The sequence below is a fragment of the Ochotona curzoniae genome, unplaced genomic scaffold, assembly GCF_017591425.1.
Source record: "Ochotona curzoniae isolate NIBS_2020 unplaced genomic scaffold, NIBS_Ocur_1.0 contig_1014, whole genome shotgun sequence".
Classification (NCBI taxonomy): Eukaryota; Metazoa; Chordata; class Mammalia; order Lagomorpha; family Ochotonidae; genus Ochotona; species Ochotona curzoniae.
In genome coordinates, this window is record NW_024464920.1 from 2,834,720 (window position 1) to 2,860,239 (window position 25,520).

Below are 25,520 nucleotides of genomic sequence, written 5' to 3' on the forward strand. Positions count from 1 at the left end.
CTTTAAATGAAACTGGAATTGGGGCATGCGTTTGGCGCAGTGGTTAAGCTGCCTCTTGGGATGCTGGTGTCACATATTGGAGTACCTGGGCTTCAGTTTAGGCTCTGTTCTCAATCCCAGGTTCCCGCTAATGCGCACGCGGGGAGGCAGCGGGTAAAGGCTCTAGGCCCTGGATCCCATCATGGGAGACCAGAACGGAGTTCTAGACTCCCGATGTTGTGGGCATTTGGGGAGTGAACCAGTAGACTGTAGATCTCTGTCTTTGTGCACCTACCTACCTTTTAAATAAAGAATAAATAAATAAAATTTTTAAATGTCATTTTAAAAATAAACAAAAAATGGAATTAAACTGTACTGTCTTGCAGTGTTCTGAAACTCTCTTTTTTCACTTTCCAACGTCCATTGAATATACACATTACATTTTATGATGTTCAGTGCGGCTGTTCAGCTGTTTTTCTCAGCAGTGTATTTTCAAAATGTCTGCTGAAAGTTCCTGTCTACCTTTAGCATCCAGTTATTTGTAATGCTTTCAGGTGGCTGAAGTTTGAAGAAGATGTTGAGGATGGGGGAGAACGCTGGAGCAAGCCTTATGTGGCAACCCTGTCATTGCACAGCCTCTTTGAGCTAAGGAGCTGCCTTATTAACGGAACTGTCCTTCTGGATATGCGTGCAAACAGCATAGAAGAAATTTCAGGTAAGGTTAGGTGACGGAAAAGAGGAACTTCTGGGCAAATTAGAGGAAAGAAGGAAGTGCTTGTGTGTCCTCGGGCGAGTCACAGCCTTTCCTCACCTTCCAGCGAAGCCCCGCCTCACCTGTTTCACTGGCTTATTATGGACGACAAGGGACATGCCCTTAGATTCCCTTTTGTCTGCTGATTTAGTAAACAGTTGGTGACTACTATGCGCTTGATACTGTGCTAGGCACAGGGAGCAGAGGAGCGGATCTTCAAAAAGTGGAGAATGTGTTAGAAGCAGTGTATAAGGTTTCAAAACAGCTTTTTGCCTCAGAATAAACTGATTTTTAAATTTGTTTCACCGGCAACTTTTTGCAGTCCCCTTGTAGGGATGGGACCGTTGCTGCCTTCAGGGAGCTCTACCTGCTGCTGGGGAAGTGGGCCTACCTGCTGCTGGGGAAGTGGGCCTACTTGCTGCAAGGGAAGTGGGCCTACCTGCTGCCGGGGAAGTGGGCCTGCCTGCTGCCGGGGAAGTGGGCCTACCTGCTGCCGGGGAAGTGGGTCTGAGAACAGCAGTGAGAGCAAGTGCAGCAGAGATGTGCTGGGCGATGGTTAGAGAAAGGAGTAGGTGGCAGTTTTTGCAAAGAGGAGAGTCAAGGAGAATGAAGATCTTTTAATAAATTAATTTTTAAATATCATTTTATGACACAGTTTCATAGGTTCTGGGATTCTTCCATCCCCTCCCCAAGTCCTCTCCCCATATTGAGTTCCTCCATATTGTTACAGTAATACAGTTCATATCCAGTCATGATTCCTTCATGGCGGGCATGGACCATGTAGAGGGTCCAGCATCTTATTGTCCAGATAAATTCAACAGTTTCATTGGGAGACCGTCCTTGGTCTGAAAGTAGAGCTGGCAGAATATTATCTCAATGAGATGTCACTACACAACTTCAACAACAGGAAGAAACATTGAAATTAACAACATCAGGAAGTTAATTAACATGGTATTGAGTGACCAATATGTTAGAAAATGCAAGTTCTTAACCGCATCCTGTAACTACTTCCTTGGCATATCAATTTTAGTATACACAACCAGCTGCTATAAACCTTTTTTTTTTTTTTCCATCTCCCAAGCTACCATGTTTTTGAGTTTAACCTAAATCAGAGTGGCACAGGAACAGTGGAAGGATCAACATTAACATCATATATGTAACAGCTGAGTACAAACTTAACATCAAAGTTTCTATGCAGTTACATCTTGTTTAGCATTAACAGTCATAAACTGATAAAGTATTTTGGGGACAAAATTAAGCCACAATTTAAACTTTGCAGTATATAGTGGTTAAGCATGGTTTTATAGAACTTTGCATTTTAACAATTGAAGAATAGAGAAGTTTTAGGCAGGTTAGCAGGGAAAGCTCCAACAACCCAGTGAGTGAGGAAGAATTAAAGATCTTAAAGGCAGATGGGCCTGGATAGAGCCATAGTGCTCACCTGGCTTCAGCATGACGTTCAAGGCAAAAGTGTGTTGTGATGTGAGGGACTGTTGAAGGATTGTGTTTTAGGAACAGGGTTGGAGCAACACTTGTGTAGCACATGGGAACTTCTCCTTTCACTTGGCTGTTCAGCTGGGCAGGTTACAGATATTTCCATTTCAAGTATTGAAGCTATTCTGCCTCTCCAGGGGCACACAAACACCCAGGGGAGGAGTCAGCTGATGGGATCCTGTGTCCCCTCCTTTTCAAGATTTCCAAAGTCCCACTGATTGCCTGGGAGAGGCAGAACTCACGGGGATCATAGCCATAGTTTGGTAACTTTTTTTGTGTGGCTGAAGGAAAGATCCTTGTGTTAGGTAGAAGCCCTGGGAGATTTGCTTTTCTTCTTCTTTTTTTAAAAATTTATTTTTGAAAGGCAGAGTTAGAGAAAGAGAGAACTACCACCTGCCAGTTTACTTCCTAGATGCTCACAATGGCTAATGCTGGCCCAGGCTAAAGCCAGGAACCAGGAGCTTCATCCAGGTCTCCCACATGGGTGGCAGGGATCCAAACACTTGGACCATCCTCTGTTGTCCTTTCCTGGCCATTAGCAGGATGCTGGATCAGAAGTGGAACAGCTGGGACACAACCAGCACCCGCATAGGATCTGGCATCACAGGCAGTGGCTTTACCCACCACGCCACAGTACCCAGCCCCTAGCTTTTCTTTATAAAAATACTCACCAAAACTTTAAAAATTTTGATCTTAATATTGTTTATAAAGTTGGAAGGGATACATGCTCATGTGGGCCTCCAATTAGGGTGGAGAGGATCAAGGTATGGAGGAAGGTGAGTGAGACAAATGTTCTTCTCTTTTTTATTCTCCTGACCTTCTGGGGGAAGGAAGGAGAAGGGGCCACTCTTTGCTGTCAGACTACATCAACACCTGGGGATGGGTAACAGTCATTTGATGATGCCTTAGAATGTTCTGAGGGTGTTCCTTGAATAGTTATGATAGTTCTGAGATATTGTTGGCTTTAGTGCACCACGGTTGAGGAAAGTCTTTCTCAAGTCTATTGGCGGACCAAGTCCACCTCAGTGTACATCTGTAGACCCAGATACTCGCTGCAAAGCTTGGCCAAGAGAGTTGTCAAACCTGTTCTGCTTTCCATCCTCTGAAGAGGCGCTTGATGTCCTCTGCTGGCCTAGATGAGCTGGCCATCATGTCCCCCTTGTGCATCTAGTGATGTCCCTACACAGGCACCAGCAATCAAGGAGGCCTAGTTCCAATACATGCACTCCAAGGTTGGACCACATAGCTTGTGACTTTCCCTATGGCTGAAATTTGAATCCAGTGATCTAGTTGGGGAGTCCCTCAAGAAATACTGCCTATGGTGACTTTAGACTTGACTCTTGTGTGTGCACCAGCTAGTTCAGAGTCAGGTCCACTCCGTCTCCTGCACCAGCCAACGCACATACTGGTGATGCTGCTGCCTCGTTAGTTCCTCCCCAGCCCCATCTCTCAGGTGAACTGACAGGTGCTATGACCTAGCCCAGCCTAGCCTGCCATAGGCCTGGTCTTCACACACATTAGCAAATGCCATGACCTAGTTGGGGTGACCTCCAATAACTCCCACTAGACCTGCCTCCAATCTTGGTTTTTGCTTGTACCAGATCTAGCCTGGTCTGTCCCACGTCCCATCTGGCTCTCTTGCTCACCCGTGAATGCTGTAGGTTAGTTCAGCCTGCCCCAACCCCAGATCCGGTCCACATATATGCTGATGGGTACTGCTGCCTTGACCAGACTGGCCTGCCCACAGCCCTGGCTCTCATGCTCACCAGCGGGACCTGTAGTGCAGCAAAGTAGTACCCACAGTTCCCTTACCAGCTCCCCTTCCAGCCCCGGATCTTATGTCTGCCATGGGGTAGTGAGGTCCAGCCTGACGTGACAGGCATCTAGTCCTGGCACTTGCCGTTGTGTGCTGCTGCCCAGTTTGAGATGGCCTACCCCATTCCCAAATGGTTACAACAGTCAGGACTCTGAGCTGGGCTAAAGTCACGTGTTAGGAACTCTACCCAAGTCTCCCATTACGTGGCAGGAATTCAAGTACTTGAGTCATCCTCTGCTGCTTCCAGGGTGCATTAATAGAAAACTAGATTGGGAAGCTCAGCAGCAGCTAGATTGGGACATAAACTGGCAGTCCAGTATGGGCAGCATTCCAAGCAAGGGCTTACCCACTGCATCACAACACCTGTTCTCCACTGCCCCTGCAGCCTTTGAAACTGTTTATACTTATGTAAACAACAGGGAGCCACTGGTGAGTTGATGACAACTAAATTTGGCATGTTAGAACTAGAATGATGATCGCAAATACAGAGGGTGGGTGAGTTGGAGGGGAAGTGGGCTGTGACAGTTGACTATACCATCAGCGGCTGTTGACTGTAGCAGGTAGGAAGGAGCGGAGACAGATCCCAGTGAGATTGAGGAAGTAGAATTGTTGAGAATAGTCTGGCAAATGTTTGGGGAAAATAAAAGGAAAAGAGTCAGGGATTCCAAGTTTGGTTTTGAATGTGCTAAATTCTAAGGGTCTGCGGACATCTCGATGGAAATCTATTGGGTAGTTGGAGCCAGCACTTAGAAGACTGTAGGTAGCTGATACTTACAGTCTTGAAATAGTTGATATTATGAAGGGAGAAAGATCAGAAGGCTGTGACAGAAAAGGGGAACTGCGAAGTTTCAGGGTGGCTTTGAGGGGCTTGTGGTTAGGTTGGAAGAAGTAAGAGTGCCAAGGACATGGAGAAGGAGTGCTCATAGGGGTTGGAGGACAATCAAGGAATGGTCATATAATCTGAATTGCTTCCGATGACTTCCCATAAACTTGGCGATTTAAAACAACAGCTTTTTTTTTTTCACTCGTACAGTTCTGGAAAGTCAGAAGTTCAAAATCAAGTTATTGGCAGGACCTTATCCTCTCTGCAAACTCCAGAGAGAATTAACCCTTGTTGGGTTCAGCTTCTAGCTTCTGGTGGCCTCAGAGCTTCTTGGTTTGTGACTGTATATCTCTAATGCCTGCCTCTGTCCGCACATGTGTTTCTTCCAAGTCTCTCCCCTGGGCATCTTCTTAAAGGATATTTGCCATTGGATTTAAGACTTACCCTGATAATTGAGATGCTTGATTTAATCACATCTGCAAAGACTCCCTTTTTACAAATAAAATCACATTCACAGGTTCTGGGGTGGACATTAGGATGTAGACATACCTGCCGGAGGCCACCATTGGGCCAGCTCTAAAAGCCGAGAGAAGAGATTTCGATCTACCAGAGTCAAAAGCTCATAGAGGTCAGGTGAGAGGAACACTGGAAGCTCCATTGGATTTAGCAACAGGAAGGTTAGTGATGGGTTTATCACAAGAAGCCCCGCTGCCATAGTCAAATTGCAAAGAGCTAAGGATTTTTTGTGTGTGTGTGTGAACTTTTAGATGGTAGGAGAAAGAAAAGGAAGATCTGGGGTGCTGGTTCATTTGTTTCCTCAAGACGGAGGATCCTGAAACACTGTCATAATGTGGAAGGAAGGAACCAATCAGTAAAATGGTTAAAGAAACCTAATTGAAGTAGATTTTCCTCGATCATTGATTCTAGTACTTGGATAGTCATGGGGGGTGAAGTTAGAAATTGAGAATAGGCAGAAGTTTGGGGAGAAGTGTACAGGATTGAAGTGGAAGTTTAGTTCTCACATCAGATTCCTAGCGTTTTCCCACAATGTTAGTGATGAGGAGAACTAACCTGTGTCATCAGCTCATCTAATTTTCCATAGCAGTCTTCCAAAATGGGATGATAATATTGGCACTCCACATTACAGATGAGGAAACTGAGTCTCGGAAAGATTATGTAACTTGCCCAAGGTTGCATAGCTAAGAAAAATTGTAGGACTGGGGTGGAATGTGTGCCTTTAGCTAGCTGCCTGTCAACACCAGGCACTGGGGTTTCCCCCTCTCCATTCTGTGGGACATGACAAGTTTCTTGAGAGCTTGTTTGGAGGTTCTAACAGGGCAATGCAGCTACGCGTATACCCTTGACCGAAAACTGGTCCTGCTCTAGCGGGATGGTCATCCTCTTCAAACGAGCATGCAGCTTTAGGAGGGACGCACATGGAGCAGTGAGGGAGGAAGGGGACACCCCCGTAGCCAACCAGATCGGCCGAATCAGCCCTGGCGATCAGTGGGGTGACAGATATTGTAGCCAGATCGCCATCACATCCAGGAAATGAGTTTCTTAACCAGAGTCTCAATGGCCAGGCTAAAATCCTGCCCCTGTCATTCCTCCTGACAGTCACACCAACGTTAAAATCTTGGGGGAAGGGCCTGTAGGGGGCTTTTGGGAGATGATAGAACTAAGCAGGTAATATTGAAAACTTTCAGCTTAGTCCTGGGTTTGAATCCCAGCTCTATAGCCTATTAGATATGAGACCTTGGAGGAATTTTGTAGGGTTTCAACCCTCATTTCCTCATCTGTAAAAGTTGCTTTAATAATATCTACTTCTCAGTGCTGTCAGGATTAGACTAGATAATATATGTATTTTAGTTTCTGGTGTATATTAAGTGCTCAGTAGTTTTAATTCATAATAATAATAATAATGATTTATTACATGAACAAAGTGTAACTTTTCACAGCCATGGTCTCAGGCAGCTGTTTCAGACCCTGGGGCTGAAATCATGCCTCCCCCTGCCTCGCCTCTTGCCCAGGCCCAACCCCATGTTGGCCTCCGAGGACTCACCAATCCTCAGGCTGCATGTTCATGTGAGTGCCTGCTTTGCAGACCTGATCCTGGACCAGCAGGAACTGTCCAGTGACCTGAATGACAGCATGAGGGTGAAGGTGCGGGAAGCCCTTCTCAAAAAGCATCATCATCAGAACGAGAAGAAGAGGAACAATCTCATCCCCATTGTCCGTTCCTTTGCCGAGGTCGGCAAGAAGCAGTCCGACCCACACTTGATGGATAAACACGGTAGGGTGACTGGGAGGGATTGTTCTCTGTATTAATGTAACATTCGGGCACTAGTAGGAGGTGCTGAGTCATGGGGAAGTGGGGGCTGTATCTGTCTAGTATGTTTCTACATCACCTTAGACACCTAGGATGTTTGGTAAGATGACTGGCTGGCACTGGTGCACATCTCTTGCAGTGCTGCATTTCTGTGGACCTGACACATGAGATTTGTCCCCCCCTCCCTCAAACGATGTGCCCTTTGGGAGATATTCAGGGTCAGGATAAGTTGGGCCAGAGAAGGTGATTCTAGGAGGGGGAGGTAAAATCTTATTGTGTGAGCCCTTGAGTCACTCATGAGCTTGTCGTCATGGCTTTACTACCTTGAAAAGTGTGACGTCAGGTGGCCTACCAAACCTCTTTATCACCTGTGATATAGGGGTAACTAAAGGACCTACTCCCCAAGTTTATTGTGAGGCTTCCGTGAGTGAAGCCATGTTAAGGCCATAGTGCAGCATGGCAGGTAGACACTCCATGAAGCTTGGCTGTTGTTGTTGGCTCCATTTCAGGGAGGGGCCAGCCAGGCTCTCCTCTCTGTTCATCCACCGGCCTCCACATCTGCTGCATCCCTGGGCAGGGGCATGCCCAGGTGTCCACAGGGTGGGACATGCCCAGGTGTCAGCAGAGTGGGGCATATCCAGGTGTCCGCAGAGTGGGACACGCCCAGTGTCCGCAGAGTGGGATAGCCCCAGGTGTTCACAGAGTGGGACATGCCCATGTGTCCACAGAGTGGGACACGCCCAGTGTCTGCAGAGTGGGACACACCCATGTGTCTGCAGAGTGGGACATACCTGGGTGCCCACAGAGTGGGACATGCCCAGGTGCATGGGGGTCTCTGCTCCATCCTTCAGGTTCAGGCTTGCGGCTTTGCCGGAGACCCGAAAGAGGCTTGCGAATGTGCTCAGGAAGAAAAGACACAGTGGCAGGACCCTTAGCACCGAGTGTTAGGCAGGAAGCCAGGGAGGAGCAGAGCTGGCTTCCTGGCCGCCAGTTCTCCGTGTGGACTGTGGGAGCAGACGTGGCTAGGTGATGGTGGATCAGGTGTGGAGGGGAAGGCAGTGACTCTGGGGTCTGTTTGATTTTTTTTTTTTTCCAAATAGGTCAAACCGTGTCTCCCCAGCCTGTCCCGACTACACATCTTGAAGTAAAAAATGGAGTGAATTGTGAACACAGTCCTGTGGATTTAAGCAAGGTGAGCAGAGACATGGGTGGTAGACATTGAGGCTTCCATTTCTCTCCAGTGAACTCGGGTCCAGTTGCTGGAATCTGGCTTAGCTTTAGTGTTGAGAGGCTCACATCACAGAGAGAGCAGATGTGGCCCATCTGCCTCTGCACATGCCAGCGTCCTGGGCAGGGCTGACTCCCCACGCTGCAAACACACGCCAGCCCCTGACCTCCTGGTCTCCTGCAGTTCCTCCCACCTACATGGATTTTGCCAATACAGTATTTCGGCTGCTGTCTTCCCGGCTGCCTGTTGGTTGAAACCTGTGGACTCTGAGGCCCAGGCCATCATAGAAGCTTGCAGAGGCTTCTGCTCCCAAGCCCCTCCTCACTCTAGTGCACATTCAATGCTGTCTCTCTTGCCTTTTTTTAAAGTTTTATTTTATTTGAAAGGCACATTTACAGAGGTAGAGAAACAGAGAGAGAGAGAGAGAGATTCACTTCCCCAGAAAGCCACAGTAGCTGATGTTGGGCCATGTGGAAGCCAGGAGTCCAGAGCTACTTCTGTGTTTTTCATGTGGGTGCCATCTTCTTGGGTCATCCTTTGTTGCTTTCTCAGGCCCCCTAGTAGAGAGCTGGATCAGAAATGGAACAGCCAGGACTTGAGCCAGCACCTGGATAGCTAGCGTCACAGGTGGTGGCTTCACGTGCCATGCTACTACACTGGCCCCCAGTGCTGTCTTTTGGAAACACTGTAGTGTCGTGCCTCTTCCTCTGCTCAGAGAGCTCCACAATCGATTTAGAAAACCTGAAACCACTGACAGAGCATGTGAGTATTTAAAAGGGAAAGACTGGGACGCAGCGCTTCAAAAGCATCTGTTTGGGAGGAAGCAGGGGGCAACGGAGGCAAACCAGAATATCTGGATTTTAATTCTCTCTCTCTCTCTATATATATATATATATATATAAAGATTTATGTATGTACTCTACAAGACAGAACAGTATTGGGAGAGGCAGTATATGACCTTCTGTCCACTGATTCATTCCTCAGATAGTTGCAACAGCCATAGCCAAGAGCCTGGAACTCCATCCTGGCCTCCACATGGCTGGCAGGGGCCCAGGTACTCAGGCTGTTATCCTCTGCTTCTCCAGGGATGTTGGCAGGAAGTGAGATTGAAAATGGAGCAGCTAGAATGGGAGGCTTGAACCTGCACTGTGATATGGGATGTGACATTGTAGACAGGGGCTTAAACCCAGAAAGTCCCAGAGCTGACAAGACCCAGCTGCTCCACTTCCGATCCAGCTCCCTGCTAATGTGCCTGGGAAAGCAGGGGAAGATGGTCCAAAGGTTTGGCCCTTGCTGTGCAAATAGGAGACCTGGATGGAATTCCAGTCTCTGCTGGCTTTGGCCTGGCCCAGCACTGGCTGTTGCAGCCATTTCAGGAATAAACCATCAGAGGGAAGATTTCTGTCTCACTCCCCCCCCTCCCCCGGTAACAGTGCCTTTCAAATAAATAAGATAAATCTTTAAACAAACAAAAAAGCTCTTTGATTCTGGGCAAGTCTTTTTCCCCTTTCTGGGTTTCAGATTGTTTCATTTAAAGGGAAAATATGAGACTAATGTAGTGTATACCTTATAAACCTTATGGAAATTTCGTAAGGTTCCAATAAAATAGCATGAAGAAACATGTGCTGGCCAGTTGACGTGTGAATGGGAAGCCCGAGGAGGGTGACTGAGGGTTCAGGTGACTGATGGATACAGCTGTCATGGGGCTCTTTTGGACTTCCAGGTAGACCTGCATTTCATGAAGAAGATCCCCACGGGGGCAGAGGCTTCGAATGTTCTGGTTGGGGAGGTGGACACCTTGGACCACCCCATCGTGGCCTTCGTGAGGCTGTCCCCAGCCGTGCTTCTCTCAGGCCTGACGGAAGTGCCCATCCCCACGAGGTGACGGCAAAGATGAAACTACTTACAGGAACAAGTGGAACAGACAAGCTGATGCCAGAATTTAGTATTCATGATAGTAGGAATGGTTTTTGATTTTCCCAGCAATCTGGAAAAAACTGGAATGTGTTTGATTAATTGCCATGCAGAGGAATTCTAGGACTCGGGGGCTGTGAGTGCACGGCACCTGTAGCTTGGGCACGGAGAATTACTGCAGAGTACTAACATGGCAAAGGCCAACCATGTGCCTTGCTCAGAAGCCCTGGTCTTGCTGACCCAGTTGCAGATCTCCAACCAAGGCAGAGGTGTCCCCCCTCACAGTTCTGGTGGGATGTATGCTTTGCAAATATGCCTGCGTTGGTCCCCAAGACTGGCCCTGCACACTGAAGCAGGGGACGCTGGTGACTCAGGGCCCACTGGTGAAAGACACAATGTCAGTTCCTCTACAAGGCTTCCTTGCTGTTAGAAAAATGGGAAACAGATAACCCTGACTCTACGCGATAAGGCCAGCGGGAAGGAAGGAAAGAGAAAGTGAGATTTCTTACTGGTTCACTCCCTGAAGTAGCTGTGACTTCCAGGCTTAGCCCAGGTCGAAGGCAACGGCCCAGAACTCTGTTCAGGTCTCCCATTCATGAATGATACCATACAGATAGCTACCAGTGCCCGAAATAGAGGTGTTAGGTTGAGGCAATTCACAGTGTACCATCATTAGTATGTCTCCTTTCTGTTAGACAGGAAAGAAGAATTTACACTGTTTAGACAGGATTATTCTGTTTGCTCACCCTAATCTCCCTCCTTTTGTGTTTTGCCAGGTTTTTGTTCATCTTGCTGGGCCCAGTAGGGAAAGGTCAACAGTACCATGAGATTGGCAGGTCCATGGCCACCATCATGACCGATGAGGTACATGCCCTTCGTTCATCTTGTAAATGTTGATTGAGTGAGTGAGGCCCTGTGATAGTTTCATGGCGATTGCAATGCCTGCTGGGTGGCAAGTGGCCGGGGCGCTTCTCTGAGAGCCTCCTGTGGCAGACTGAGTCTGCTGGGGGAGTTTGTCATCAAGAATGCAGAAAAATCGTTTTGTCTGGGAAAATTATCATTGCGACGTGTGATCTCTGCAGAGTTACGTTAAGGCTGACCTAACTTTCTAGATAGGATGGTTAACTAACTGTATCCAAGCAATTTGCTTAAGAAACTTGACTTCCATCCCAAATGAATAACCAGTCTGCATGGTGCCACGTGGGGTCGTTTGGATGCCCTGCTGGTCTGTGCTGAGGCCACGCCAGTGTTTTGTGTTGACCTGCAGTAGGGTTCTCCACGGGTGTGCCTCAGTCAGTATAATGTTGTGTGAACTGTGTGTCACCAGCTCTTTTCCACTAGAGAGCTTATCTCCTTACTCATTAGCAAGTTCATCTAGTTTTATCAACCATTAAGATCAAGACATTTTTCCACGTTTTTCCTTTTTTTTTTTTTACTTCTTTGTGTAGATTATAGAACTGTACAACTTTAGTATCATGTCTTAACTCTGTCTTTTGAAAAATATTTATTTTTTTTAAAAGATTTATTTATTTTGGGCCTGGTGCGGTGGCGCAAGTGGTTAAGGTCCTCACCTTGCATGCCCGGGATCCCATATGGGCACTGGTTCTATCCCGGCAGCCCCGCTTCCCTTCCAGCTCCCTGCCTGTGGCCCGGGAAAGCAGTCGAGGACGGCCCAAAGCTTTGGGACCCTGCACCTGCGTGGGAGACCCAGAAGAGGCTCCTGGCTTCGGATCGGCATAGCATCGGCCGTTGCGCTCACTTGGGGAGTGAATCATCGGACGGAAGATCTTCCTCTCTGTCTCTCCTCTCTGTATATCCGCCTTCCCAATAAAACATAATAAAAATTTTAAAAAAAGATTTATTTATTTTTATTAGAAAGTCAGGTGTACAGAGAGAAAGAGAGACAGAGAGGAAGATCTTCCATCCATTGATTCACTCCCCAAATGGTCGTAATGGCTGGAGCTGAGCTGATCCGAAGCCAGGAACCAGGAACCCCATCCAGGTCTTTCACACGGGTGCAGGGTACCAAGGCTCTGAGCTGTGCTCGGCTGCTTTCCCAGGCCGCAAGTAGGGAGCTAGATAGGCAACTGGTCCTCCAGGACATAAACCTGCGCCAATATGGGGTCCCAGCACATGCAAGGCAAGGAATTTAGCTGTTAGGCTTCTGTGCTGGCCAAGATTTATTTATCTTACTTAAAAGTCAGAATTACTGAGAGAGAGAGAGAGAAAATCCCTTGTTCACTTTCTCAAATTTTCCACAACTACTGGAACTGCAGCAGGGCCGGTCTGAAACGGGGAGCCAGGAGCTTCCTAAGGGTCTCTCACATGGGCCCTCCTTTGCTGCTTTCCCAGGCCACCAGTGGAAACTGGATAGGAAGTGGGACAGCTGAGACAAGAATTGATGTCCATATGGGGTACTGGCACCATAGGTCGTGCCTCAGCCTGCCACAGCACTATCCTGGCCGTTCCCATATTCACTTTTAAAGTTCTTTTATCCTGGAATTTCTCTAACATTTTCTTCCTCTTACATCCCCATGGCAGAGTTAAAAATTCATCACCATATCCATTGATGAGAGTTTTAAGCAAGATTGCTTTGAGCTTCCTAAGGGTCTTTTCTTTCCCCTAGATCTTTCATGATGTGGCGTATAAGGCGAAAGAGCGAGATGATTTACTGGCAGGCATTGATGAGTTCCTAGACCAGGTGACGGTCCTTCCGCCAGGAGAGTGGGACCCATCCATTAGAATCGAGCCACCCAAAAATGTCCCTTCCCAGGTAACGTGTGCGTGTTACCAGTAGTGGCTGGTAGTGCTTATTGAGCGCCTCTGTAGACAGAAGATGGTGTTGGGTGTGTGCTGAATAAGCCAAAATGGCTTTTCAGGGCACCTGTGACATCAGAACAGTTTAAAAAAAAAAAAAGAAGAAGAAGAAGCTACAGGAACAGAGATTGGCTCAGGTGTGACAGGGCAAGACAGGACTGCTGGAGATGAATTTGAAGCCACAAATTGAAGGATTGATATGGAATGAAGGCAGGCAGGTGAGAACATCTGACGTAGTGTGTCTAGTCCGAAGCCAGCTGGAGGGAAGGGCAACTTGTAAAGAAAGAGCGTGTGGAGTTCCCATGTGCTTTATGACACTTGGCAGGTGGATAGAAGACTCAGGTCACACACTGCAGGTGTCTGCACGAAGCCTTCCCAGCAACATCTGCCTCCCCCCCCACATACTGCTATCTGTTTTGGACACTTGACCCACATCATCCCCCAGGGCTGTGTGTTCGATGAGGTGGAGTGAGGACCACACAGAAGCTAATCTACAGCTGAAATAGGTCATTGCAAATGCCCCCATTTTTCTGTTTCTGCACCAAATACGGAAGGCAGCTGCTGTTGAAGAGCAAGATAAATTAGCCCTCCCCCCAAGGAAAGTCCATAAACTGTATCACATTTGAAAGCGGCAGGCAGTTTTGGTTGCTTTGGGTCACTTCTTCTGCGCTCCTCTCCGACGCTACTAACTTTATGGTCCTCTGTTAAAAGGAGAAAAGGAAAATGCCTGGGGTTCCAAATGGAAACGTTTGCCACATAGAGCCTGAACCGCATGGGGGTCACAGCGGGCCGGAGCTGCAGCGCACTGGGCGGTAAGTTTGCCATGATGTCACTTACTGCCCACAAGTTGCACAAAGGAACGCAGCATCTTTGCAGCCTTCTCTCTACTTGGTGATTTTTTTTTCAAGTGAAACTTATGACTGTGCATATATTATACCTATGTCAGACACTGTATTCATGCATCGGAGTTTCTCAGACCAGCAGCATTTTCTGTCTCACTTCCAGTTCTTCCCGCATCCTCTGCTCCGATGTGAACCCTGTTCGCTTTACTCGTGTTCTGACTCCTGATAGCATCCTGTGACTCAGCCTAGGTGGCACTTCCTTTGGGAAGCTGTCTGTGACCCTGTTGATGGAGTCAGGCGTCTCCACTGGCTGGTCCCAACGCTGAGCGCTGACCCGTCTTGCCCATGACTGCCCCAATCCTACGTTACTATTGTCATTGTCTTTCCTGGTAGCCTGTTTGCTCCCATGGGCAGGGCCTACGACCTACTCCTGGCACCTGGCACAGTAGCACGGGCAGAGCAGGTACTCACCATCTGACACATGAATGGGTACTTTTGAAGCAATGCCATTCCGTAGCCTAGACTGGACTAAGTGTATGTAAATGTTGGGTGATCATTTCAGATTGGGAAGATAGGAACATTTTAGATGTGTGTGTCTCTCTGAATGAATAGGCAGCCTGTTCTTTTAGGCCAAGATATTGTTTTAAGGTTTTTTTATTTTTATTTGAAATACCAAAGAGAGAAATACACACACATGTAGAGAGACAGAGACAGAGAGAGGTCTTCTATCCACTGGTTCACTTCCCAAATGGCTGTAACACGCAGAGCTGAGTCAGTCTGAAGCCAGGAACCAAGAAATTCTTCTGGGTCTTCCACATGGGTACAGGGTCCCAAGGACTTGAGCTATCCTCTACTGCTTTCCCAGGCCATCAGTAGGGAGTTATATGGGGACATAGAGCAGCTGGGACTAAAACTGGTACCCATAGGGAATACCAGTACTGCAGGTGGAGGATTAGCTTGCTACGCCACTTCACCAGCCTCAATAGGGCAGGGTTTTAAGGACAATTATCCAAGGAAGAGGCTCTCTGTGGAAGGGGAGGGAAGCAAGCCCCAGACTAGAAGGTTTTGTTCCCAGGAAAGAAGGTGGTCAAGGCATGTAATATGTTGGGCTGGCATGACCTTCCAAGGTGTGGGGCACCGTGGGAGAAGGTAGGGACTGTGGCTGTGGCTCTGTGAGTGGGCTGCCACAGCAGGACCTGCAGGACACGGCTGAGACCATGCAAACAGTGTCACTGTCTCTACTGGCTTGCTTCCGCCTGCCTTTTTTCCTCCTCCCTCAGCACTCTGCCTAGTGGAAACTCAGGGTTGCCTTGGAATTGTGGGCAGCAGCCCTTTATTTTCCCCTAGTCTTGGGAATTCCAGAAGCCAGGAGAGGAGACTGAGACCTAGGAAGTGTGGTACATCACTAGCAGGGTACTGATGGGAATATATGTTCTGGTTGGAGGAATATATTGGAGAATAGAGGCAGAGAACTGTTCCCTGGGTGGGAAGATTGATGGAAAGAAGGCCACATGATGAAAGGGGTCTTGGGGAAAAAGCGAACAACCTTCAGGGGTGAGTGAGGCCTTTTCTTCAAAGTTGGGAGAGGTGTGGATTTGTTGGGGAAGCCTGCTACTGAGAGCAAGTCAAGGGCAACATCTGCCCTTGGATGGATTCCAGGCAGGAGTTCACGTTTACTTTGGCATGGACTGGTAATCCTCCAGACACACCCAGGATTTCATATGTTTCAGAGCAGTGCAATCGGGCCCAGTGTGATGGCTCAGTTGGCTAATCTGCTCGCAAGTGCCAGGATCCCACATGGGCACCAGTTTGTGTCTCAGCTGTTCCACTTGCCATCCAGCTCCCTGTAGTATAGGACGGCCCAAAGCCGTGGGACTTTGCACCCATGCGGGAGACCCAGAAGAAGCTCCTGGCTCTGAATCAGCTCAGTTTCGGCCATTGTGGGTTCACTTGAGGAGTGAACCAGTGGTTGGAAGATCTTTCTCTAAGCCTCTCCTTCTCTCTGTAAATCTGCCTTTCCAATAAAAAGAAATAAATCTTAAAAAAGAAAAAAGTAATGGAGTTGAGGGAAAGAGGGTATCTCCCAAACAGAAGCCCGTGCAGAGGTGGACTTTGAGGGTCACAGGCCTTGAGGGAGCTCGTTTTTGCCCGATTACACAGGAGGGTTGAGAAGGCAAGTAGGCTGGTTCCCAGCGGCTGCTGGGCCTAAAAAATAGTGCCTGGTGTCCCAAGACCACCCACAAACCCTAAGTACCTTGCCTCACAAAGTCAGAAAGGGTTTGAAGCAGTTCTGCCGTAATGTCATGTCAGAAACTTCTGGAATTGACGAAGATGACAGGATAGGTTGGATCCTCTTCTTGAGCTCCTGGCGTTTGCTCTGAGTGCCTAGTAAAGGACCTCAAGATGTCTGCCTCCCCTTGTAGCTCCTTGGACCTGGTTACCCACTGCCTGTGTCAGGGATCACAGCTCCAGGCCAGCTCAGGAGCCTTTTGCAGCCTGCCATGTGAACCTTCCTTCCCTGTAGATGGGTGTCCTAGAACTTTCTGGACCTTCCTAAAATACATTAGCCTGGGCTTTGCAAATATTCAGACCTTAGTTGTTATCTCTTTGAGATGCAGAACCTACTGTATACATATCATGTTGTATGACCTTGGGCAAAACTTGAGTCTCAGAGCCTTGGTGAGGTACAGCTCCTGTGGTCTGGGTCAGACCCTGCAGGCAGTTCCTCTACCTGAGCTGGAATACAGGACAGGCATACTCTAATGCAGGTCTCAAGGCTGGTTTCAGCTGTCTCCTCTAAGCCCAGAACCAGACTGCCGCTAAATGCTGCTAAGCTGAGAAAAAGTGAATGCCAACTGCACCTGCCACCACCAGAGGCCAGGAGCGTGATAGAAATGTAAGACAGTGGCTCCCTGTGTCCCTGGACACCGTGGTACCTGGCTAGGGAACAGGGGCGTGGCTACTGGGAGGAAGCCCACTGCCTGAGCCTCCTCGCCCGATGCACACATCCCAGGCCACCTCACACTCCTCCAGCCTCCTGACTTCTTCTTTGGGTCACTTCTGGCTTCAACATATATTTAAAAAAAATATATTAGTATAATGAATTCAGCAATCCATTAACTGTTGCCAACATTTTTGCCAACCTTGTTTCATCTGTTTTTTTTTTTTTTCTACTCGTATTATTATTTTTTTCTAGGTTGTTTTAAGCCAAATCACCAATACTGTAACCATTCACATTGAACTCTGACTGGTTAATATCATATACATACACAGATGAATTCTTTTTATGCTTGGGATAATCATTAAGATTTCCTCCAAGTCACACTTTTGGTTGCAAATAGAATGCTTGTTGGCTCAAGAGAGCTCTCCTGTACTTGGTGACAAATGAAAGCCAAAGCATTTCTTCATTGCATAGCACACTTTAAATGCTTTTATGAAGAGGGACTGCACTCTGCCGTGTCTCCACAGGCTGTTTGGGGGCTTGGTGCTGGACATCAAACGCAAAGCCCCCTGGTACTGGAGCGACTACCGGGATGCGCTCAGCCTGCAGTGTCTGGCCTCCTTCCTCTTCCTGTATTGTGCCTGCATGTCACCAGTCATCACCTTTGGGGGTCTGCTCGGAGAAGCCACCGAGGGACGCATAGTAAGAGCTTTGAGTCACTCTTAATGGTTTCCAACAAGGCTATTTAAAATATGGGGGTGGCAGCCATGCCCTTAGAAGAGCTGGGAGTGGACTGCCCTGGGCTTGCACTGAGATCGTGTTTTCATTCCTAAAGTTGCTGTGGCCTTCTGACCTCCTACCAAACAGCAACACACTCCTTTTCATAGAACCAACTCTTCCCAGGATGATCATTTTCGCTGGCTGCCCGGTGAAGTGGCCGTGGCCCCAAGGATAGCAGAGGGATCTAGTGCTACTATTTGAAAATAAGATTTAAAGTAACTGTGCATGATAAGTTGTAGTGTAGATAGGATCCTTGTCCTTGCCGTATATTTTGGAAATTCTCAATGGAGTCACTGCAGAACAGTGGTAAGGAATTCAATGCAGATGGGTTTGGGCACTTGAATGATTAAAGAGGAATGATTAAAGAGTGTTACGTGGCGTATGCTCATCCCTCTTGCTAAGACAAAATGCAGGCGAATCACTGCCAAGGTACACGTGAGAGCTAAGGCAGGAGCCCACAGAAGCCAGCGCTCTTTGCTGATGGGCCGTGGACTCATTGGTGGCTTTTGTCTCCCTCCCAGAGTGCAATTGAATCCTTGTTCGGAGCCTCCATGACCGGGATCGCCTATTCCTTGTTTGCGGGACAGGCCCTCACCATCCTGGGGAGTACCGGACCAGTGCTTGTGTTTGAAAAGATTTTGTTCAAGTTCTGCAAGTAAGACCTTTGCTTCTGTGAAGAGTCTAACTGGATGTGGTTGTTGATGTGGAATGCCCGGGTTCAAGGCGGGAGTGAGCAGGCAGGCAGTGCTTGGAATCATCCTGCCTCCCAATATCTGAAACATTTCTAAAATAACAAGTTAAAGAACTTGAGCAATGTCACCAGCCGCTACTGAAGTCTTGACTTTAAAATTTTAAAAAAAATTTTTCCCTAGCCAATTCAAACTCCTCCATTTCCATTGGTGAAGAAGTATTCTATTATTTGAAAGATGTATTTAGAGAGGGAAGTATAGATAAAAAAGGAGAGGTTTTACATCTGCTGGTTCACTCCCTAAATGGCCCTAATGACCGGGTCTGGCCCAGGCAGAAGCTGGGCACCAGTGGCTTCATCCAGGCCTCCTGTGTGGGTACAGGGCCCAAGCACCTGGGCCATCTTCCATTGCTTTTCCGGGCACATTATTACGAAGCTGGATTGGAAGTGGAGTAGCCAGGATTTGAACCAGCATCAGTGAGGGATGCTGGCACTGCAGTAAGTGGCTTAACCTGCTGAACCGCAATGTCAACTTTTAAGTCCGATTTTTATTTAGAAAAAAAAAAGATTTATTTATTTATTTTGAAAGAGTTACACACACACAGAGGGAGGGAGGGCTACAGATCCTTTCTCTGTTCATCTAGTTCCCTGATAGCCACAGCTGTCAGCGCTGGGCCAGGCTGAAACTAGGAGCCAGGAGCTTCATCTGGATCCCCCATGTGGGGTGGTAGGATCCAAGTTCTTGGGCTGTCTTTTCTGCTCTCCCAGGCCTTCAGTGGGGAGCTGGACCAAAAGTGGAGCAATGGGGCTCAAACCAGGGCTCCCATGGGATGCCAATATCACAGGGAGCAAGCTTTATTTACTATGCCACTGTGCAGACACCGTACCTCTTCATATTCTGGTTGCTAACGATAATGGGAGTTCAGCGATGTCCTAAATTGACATTTTTTTTGGTATAATTTTTTAAACTAGAAGTAGGAGCACATGGAACTCGGTTTATCCCCTTTGCCTTACTGCAGGAATGACACCTTAATTATATTTGATGTGAATGGCAGCAGTGCTGTATGCGAGACGGTGCTTGCTGTGGCAGACAGCACTCATGGAGCACTCATCTTCATCATGGCTGTCCCAGGGGCATCAGCTAGGAGGGAGTGCAGCCAGACCTGGGGATAGCCCGAGTTGCGCGGCTACCCTGGACACCGAGAGCTGGATTAGCCACGCTTCCCGGGCAGGCTTCCTGACAGACTCCGGTCTTGTTTCAGAGACTATGCGCTGTCCTACCTCTCCCTGAGAGCCTGCATTGGATTGTGGACCGCCTTCCTGTGTATCGTCCTCGTGGCAACTGATGCCAGCTCCCTTGTCTGCTACATCACCCGCTTCACGGAAGAGGCGTTCGCCTCTCTGATTTGTATCATTTTCATCTATGAAGCAATCGAAAAGCTGATCCACCTGGCCGAGACCTACCCTGTCCACATGCACGGCCAGCTGGACCACCTCAGCCTCTATTAGTAAGTATGCTTTCTGCTTTCTCTGGTCATGGGAAGGGCCGAGGGCTTGAATTTCACTGCTGATGTCCTGTGCCCGGCAACTTCTGATAGGGCATCACCCCGGGCCTCTGGGCATCCGGGTTCCTCTGGGGGTGAGCAGACCGAAGGGCCACCAGGGAACAACGGTTGGACGTGATGACAGAGCAGTGCTACCCAGCGCTTGTCTTCTGGGTTTAGGCGTTCAAGCCCAAACAGACTGCAAAGGTAGCAGGGAGAATTTGAATTACTCACCAGGATTGCTCTTTGCAAGGACTTGTGAGCCCCTCGACTATGTCCCTGCCCCCAAAAGCACGTATGGGCAACTCTTTAGATGAATAGATCAATCATATCTAAAAAAAAAAAAAAAAGATTTACTTTAATTATTGAAAGACAGTTACAGAGAGAGATCTTCCATCTGCTGGTTCACTCCCCAAATAACCAGTCAGGGCTGAGCCAGGCCAGAGCCCAGAGCTGAGAACCCAGGCACTTTGTCATGATCTCCCACCTTGGTGCAGGGGCCCAGGGCTTGGGCCGTCTTCTGTTACTTTCCCAAGCACATTAGCAGGAAACTGGATTGGAAGTGGAACAGCCAGGACTAGAACTGGCATCTCTATGGGATACTGATGGTGCAGTCAGTGGCTCAACTTGCTATGCTACAGGGCCAGCCCCAACTGTGCCTTTCTGAGTCAAAAGTTTCTCCCACTGTATCCTGCACACCTAGAAACATGTATTCTTCACAGATTTTAGCTCCAGAGATTATTCTATTTCAGGATGCAGCACAATGCTGGGTCAGCTGGAAACCCGAAGCAGTCTCTGGCTGGGTTTTCAGCCATGTAGGTGAGTCCAGTCCTGCAGGACATTTCTTGTCTGTGACAGCATTCTCCAACTCCCGATGGGAGATCCTTGTCCCATAGCCCTGTCTGTCCAGCTCTCTCCCTCTGGCCGGCCAGCCCGATGTGAAGGATCTGATTGCAAAGCACAGAGTGTCATCCTGAAACTGCTGCAGAAGAGCGGGTGTGTGGCGAGTGGAGCCATCCGCCCACCAGCCCCGTTCTAGCCCCGATGCGTTTGGTAGCCTTTGAACGTCCCTGGATAGACCCCAAGCATACTCAGATGGGTAACTGCTCTAAGGAAGCAGTGGTTAGGAGGATTCTCTCCAAAGCCTTGTCAGTGTAAGGCACATCTCATTCGTCGTTAGGCACCTGCTGTGTGTCATGCACTGTTTTATGACCTGGAAATGCAGTGGTGAGCACGACCAAGAATCTCCCCTCATGAGGTTTCTATTCTTGGGGAAAAAGATAGCCAAAGGTGACCAGTCCAGCATGGGGTAGGCCCTAGATCTAGAAACTGTGATTCTCAATGAGACCCATGGTGGTATTTCCTTAGTTGCATTCTGTGCTTAGTTTCTGTGAAGCAGGCATAAAGCCAGAAAGAACCCTTCGATTGTTTGAGTGATTTTATATTACTATATGTGCAATATATGTGATTTTTAATAGATTTTTTTTCAAAGTAGATTTTAAAAAAGTAAATAAAAGTGCATTAAGGTTCAAAGCAAAATTGAGTAGAATGTCTGGTTTCAGTACATCCCTGCCCTTGCACCCGCACAGCCTCTGCCGTCATAGACCTCCTGCCCCAGCGTGGCGTGTTGGTTATGGGCAGTGTGCCCTGTCACAGTCACTCACAGTCCAAAGCCGATGCTGGAGCTGACACTGGGTGCTGGGCCATCTGTGGGCAATGACAGATGCATACTGTGCTGTCTGCCATCATTGCTCTGAAGGCCTCCGTCATTCTCCTGTTTAACCCTCTGTCTCTCCCCAGTTCCTGACAGATGATGACTTTTTTTTTAAACTGTCCCCATAGTTTTGCATTTTCTGGAGTGTCATATCACTGGAATCACACAGCTAAGTGACCTTTTCAGATTGGCCTTGCCCCTTACTGAAGTATGCGTTTAAGGATCATTCATGGCTTTTCATGGCTTGACAGCTCATTTATTGATTGATTCATTTATTAAGGATTGTTTCTATTGGAAAGGCAGATTTACAGGGAGAAGGATGGAGGAAAAGATCTGTCATCTGGTTCATTTCCCTAATGTCTGAAACAGCTCAGCAAAGCCAGGAGTGCCGAGTCTCTCTTCCAAGGCTTTGGGCCATCCTCTGCTGCTTTCCCAGCCGTGAGCAGGGAGCTGGAAGGGGAGTGCAGCAGCTGGGACTCAAACCGGTACCCATATGGGATGCCAGTGCTTGTAGCTAGAAAATTAGCCTATTGAGCTGCTGTGGCAGCCCAGTTTATTTTATAAAAAAAAAGAAAAAAAAAGATTTCTTTCTTTATTTAAAAAGTTGGGTTATGGGAAGAGGGAGACACACAACACACACACACACACACACACACACACACACACACACACAAAGAGAGATTGAGAAAGAGAGAACTTCCATTTTCTAGTTCACTCCCCAAATGACTGCAACAACCAGAGCTGGGCCAGGCCAAAACCAGGAGCCTGGAGCTTTTTCCAGGTCTCTCATGTAAGGTCCAAGGTTCAAGTACTTGGGCTATCTTCCATTGAATTCCCAAGGCATTAACAGGGAGCTGCATCGGAAGCCAGGACACAAACTGGCACCCAGGTGGCATGTTGGCGTTGCAGGTGGTGGCCCATTCTACTGTGCCACATTACCCACCCCAGCTCATTTGTTTTCAGCAGTGAATGATATTCCATTACCTGGTGTACTACAGTTTATTTACTCTTTCATCTATCTAAGGAAATCTTAGCTGCTTCCAATTCTGGAACTGATTTTTAGACCTAAATATAAAGCTTTGTAACTTGCCCAGATTGATTTTTATTTTCTTATCTCCCTCTGTTATTCCAACCTGTCAATATGTTTTTTGAATGTTCATTCCAGCGTTGCATCCTAGAAGGTAAATTTGGTTAATATCATTAAATTCACAGATGAAATAAAGTTGATAATAGTGGCTCTGTGAGTTGACCACACAAAGAGGCAGTTCAGGATTAAAGCATGCCAGGATTGGGAGGCAACATGGTGGTCAGTGAGTCAGGTCTGGTCTGGTCTAGATTTGTATGGAGGAGGAGGATGGGGAGGCGAAGGGAACTGCCGGACACTACAGGCCTGGCTCCGGTATTAGCAGCTGGGAAATGGCCAAGGATACTGCAGTGTCAGGAGGAGCTCCCATCACACCTCCAGCGAATCCCCACTTTGAGCATTCCCACTTTGATGGAGTCTGAAGGGAATGAGATATCCCAGGTTGGAGGAAGTTATGGAGAACTGACTGGGGGTGGCAGGACCTCTTTGCTAGACCGAATGTCACAGCAGGAGCCTGAGAGATGGAAATCCAGCAAGACAACACCTGGGCACATCACAGGCCAAACATGGCTGTCAGCACATTGGGCTGATTCGTTGTCCATCTATCAATGACTAGCAAAAAATTGAGGTGTGGTTGAGTCTACAGGTGAGCCTCAGGTTAGGGGTATAAACTATGCAAAGGAGAAGTGAGGCGGGGATAGACAGTGCCTTGAATCCAGTCAAGGCTAAAAACCTTTAGGTGCAGCCTATCTGGATCTTCCCTTAGAAATCTGCTTCCCCTCCCTCCCCTCAGCTGCAGGTGCGCTCTCCCAGAGAACCCGAGCAATCTCACCCTGCAGTACTGGAAGGACCAGAACATCGTGACGGCGGAAGTCCAGTGGGCTAACCTGACTGTCAGCGTAAGTCTGGGAGGTGCAGGTGCCCGCCCTTTGTGACCATGTGACTCATGGGGGGAAGGAACCCCTATTCTTATTGACTCTTCTTTTCCCTTCCAGAAGTTCTGTTGTACATAAAAGGAAAAGAAAACTCATCATTCCCCAGATGCCCTCAATAGCTGGGGTTAGGCCAGGTTGAAGCTGGGACCTGGCAGCTCTCCCACACAGGTGACAGGAACCCAAGTACCTGAGCTCTTGGTGCTGCCTCCTAGGGTACACACTGCAGCGCACCCTTGCTCTACCCTTGTACTGCTTGCTGCAGCGGGCAAGCAGGGCTGACTTTCCAATCCAGGTGCTCCCATCTGAAAGGCAGATCTCCCAAGCACATCCTAACCAGCATGCGAAACACCTGCCCCTGAGTCCATCCTGACATGTCTTAGGATTGTAAATGGTCCACGCTCCGGGGGCCCCAGGGATGCTGTGGGCCCACGCTCCCAGTGACCATCAGGTGACAGTGAGTGGGGAACTCAGAAGGTGGCAGCTTTTACTCTCTCCCCTCTGCCTCTCGTCACCCAGCATGTTGCTGCTCTCTCTCCAGGAGTGCCACAAGATGCGTGGAGAGTTCGTGGGGTCTGCCTGTGGCCATCACGGCCCCTATGCTCCGGATGTGCTCTTCTGGTCCTGCATTCTCTTCTTCACCACCTTCATCCTCTCGAGCACTTTAAAGACGTTTAAGACGAGCCGCTATTTCCCTACCAGGGTAGGTGGCACACTCAGATGCCCCGATAGTGATAGGATTCTGATTTAAGAGGGAAGCCTGCTTGCACTGTGCGCTGCCTGGGTGCACATAGGCAGGCAGGGAGGCAGCCCACGTTCGCATGAACCCCCTGTGGTGAGGCAGCCCCTTTCATAGATGCACTGTGTGGAATGAGGATACTTCAGAGCTTTTTCTAAAAGATGCCAAGCCTCATTTCTGGAGGCTGTTAAGTTCTACTTCCAGAATTCTGAGACAGTTAGCATGCAGTCACTGGCTCCTGAATATGGGAATATGGTCAACTGAGGTGATTGTCTCGGTTGCGTTAGGAGGCTGCAGAGTCTGTTCCTAGGAATGGCTCCTGTGACCATACTGACCACAGCCGCCAAGCTGCTCCTGCCCTGGTGTGCATGGCCTTGGCCTCGGTAACCTGCTGATGCAAACTGTATTGCTTGTGTTATGAGCAGGACTTTTGCTGGTTGGGGTGAGGCAGGGCTTGAGGCCTAGTTCGGGGTAGCTGGAGGACGCACTGCTTGAAAAGGGAGCCCCGGCTAGGAGGAAGTAGTGGCGTGTCCATGAATAAGGTTTCAGTCAGGCACATTTGCTGAACAAGGTATGTGAATGGGGTATGCCCCATGACGGATGCACATGCGCAGCTGAAATGCATTCCAGCTTTCAGGAAACCCACATGATAGTTAACGAAGAAACACCTTCAATAAGCTCCTTCTTTTTCCTCCCTTGTCTTTTTTTCTTGGCTGAGCAAGTGGTGGCTGAATTGCTCTTGTACTCAGGCCTGGCTTAAGGTTTATGAGAGGAGATGCAAATGGTGAAAAGATGTTATCTGCAGTCAGATGGGTAGGGTAGGAGAGACATGAGAGCATCAGCGGCTGTCTAGACAGCAATCGTAGGTAGTAGCAAAGGCAACTTTGCCATAGAGGTGTATTCTGCTCTGCCTGTTGGAAGGTACAGGCCGTTTGCTAGGTGTTGCATTTTATCCGGGCTGCACTAAACCTTGGAATAGAACAGCCCATCCAGGGCGGGTTAGACATGGAATGCAAATCAACCTACAAAAATGGACATTAAGTACAGTGGAGAAAATCAAGCAGGGAAACAGTTCAGGAATGTTGGGGTGGAGGGTGAGGGCGGT

The 25,520-nt window shown here is 48.3% G+C and overlaps 1 protein-coding gene across 1 annotated transcript in view; it reads left to right on the plus strand.

The window, feature by feature from the left end:
• Positions 1–25,520, plus strand: part of SLC4A8 (solute carrier family 4 member 8) — a 54,714-nt gene that overhangs the window by 11,401 nt on the left and 17,793 nt on the right. Inside the window, exons 4-15 of the mRNA XM_040977772.1 lie at positions 534–694; positions 6,968–7,156; positions 8,293–8,384; positions 10,144–10,301; positions 11,111–11,198; positions 12,961–13,107; positions 13,863–13,963; positions 17,462–17,636; positions 18,236–18,369; positions 19,665–19,910; positions 23,538–23,643; positions 24,218–24,379. Of these exons, the coding sequence (XP_040833706.1) occupies positions 534–694; positions 6,968–7,156; positions 8,293–8,384; positions 10,144–10,301; positions 11,111–11,198; positions 12,961–13,107; positions 13,863–13,963; positions 17,462–17,636; positions 18,236–18,369; positions 19,665–19,910; positions 23,538–23,643; positions 24,218–24,379 (1,759 nt within the window). The remainder of the gene's footprint in view (positions 1–533; positions 695–6,967; positions 7,157–8,292; positions 8,385–10,143; positions 10,302–11,110; positions 11,199–12,960; positions 13,108–13,862; positions 13,964–17,461; positions 17,637–18,235; positions 18,370–19,664; positions 19,911–23,537; positions 23,644–24,217; positions 24,380–25,520) is intronic.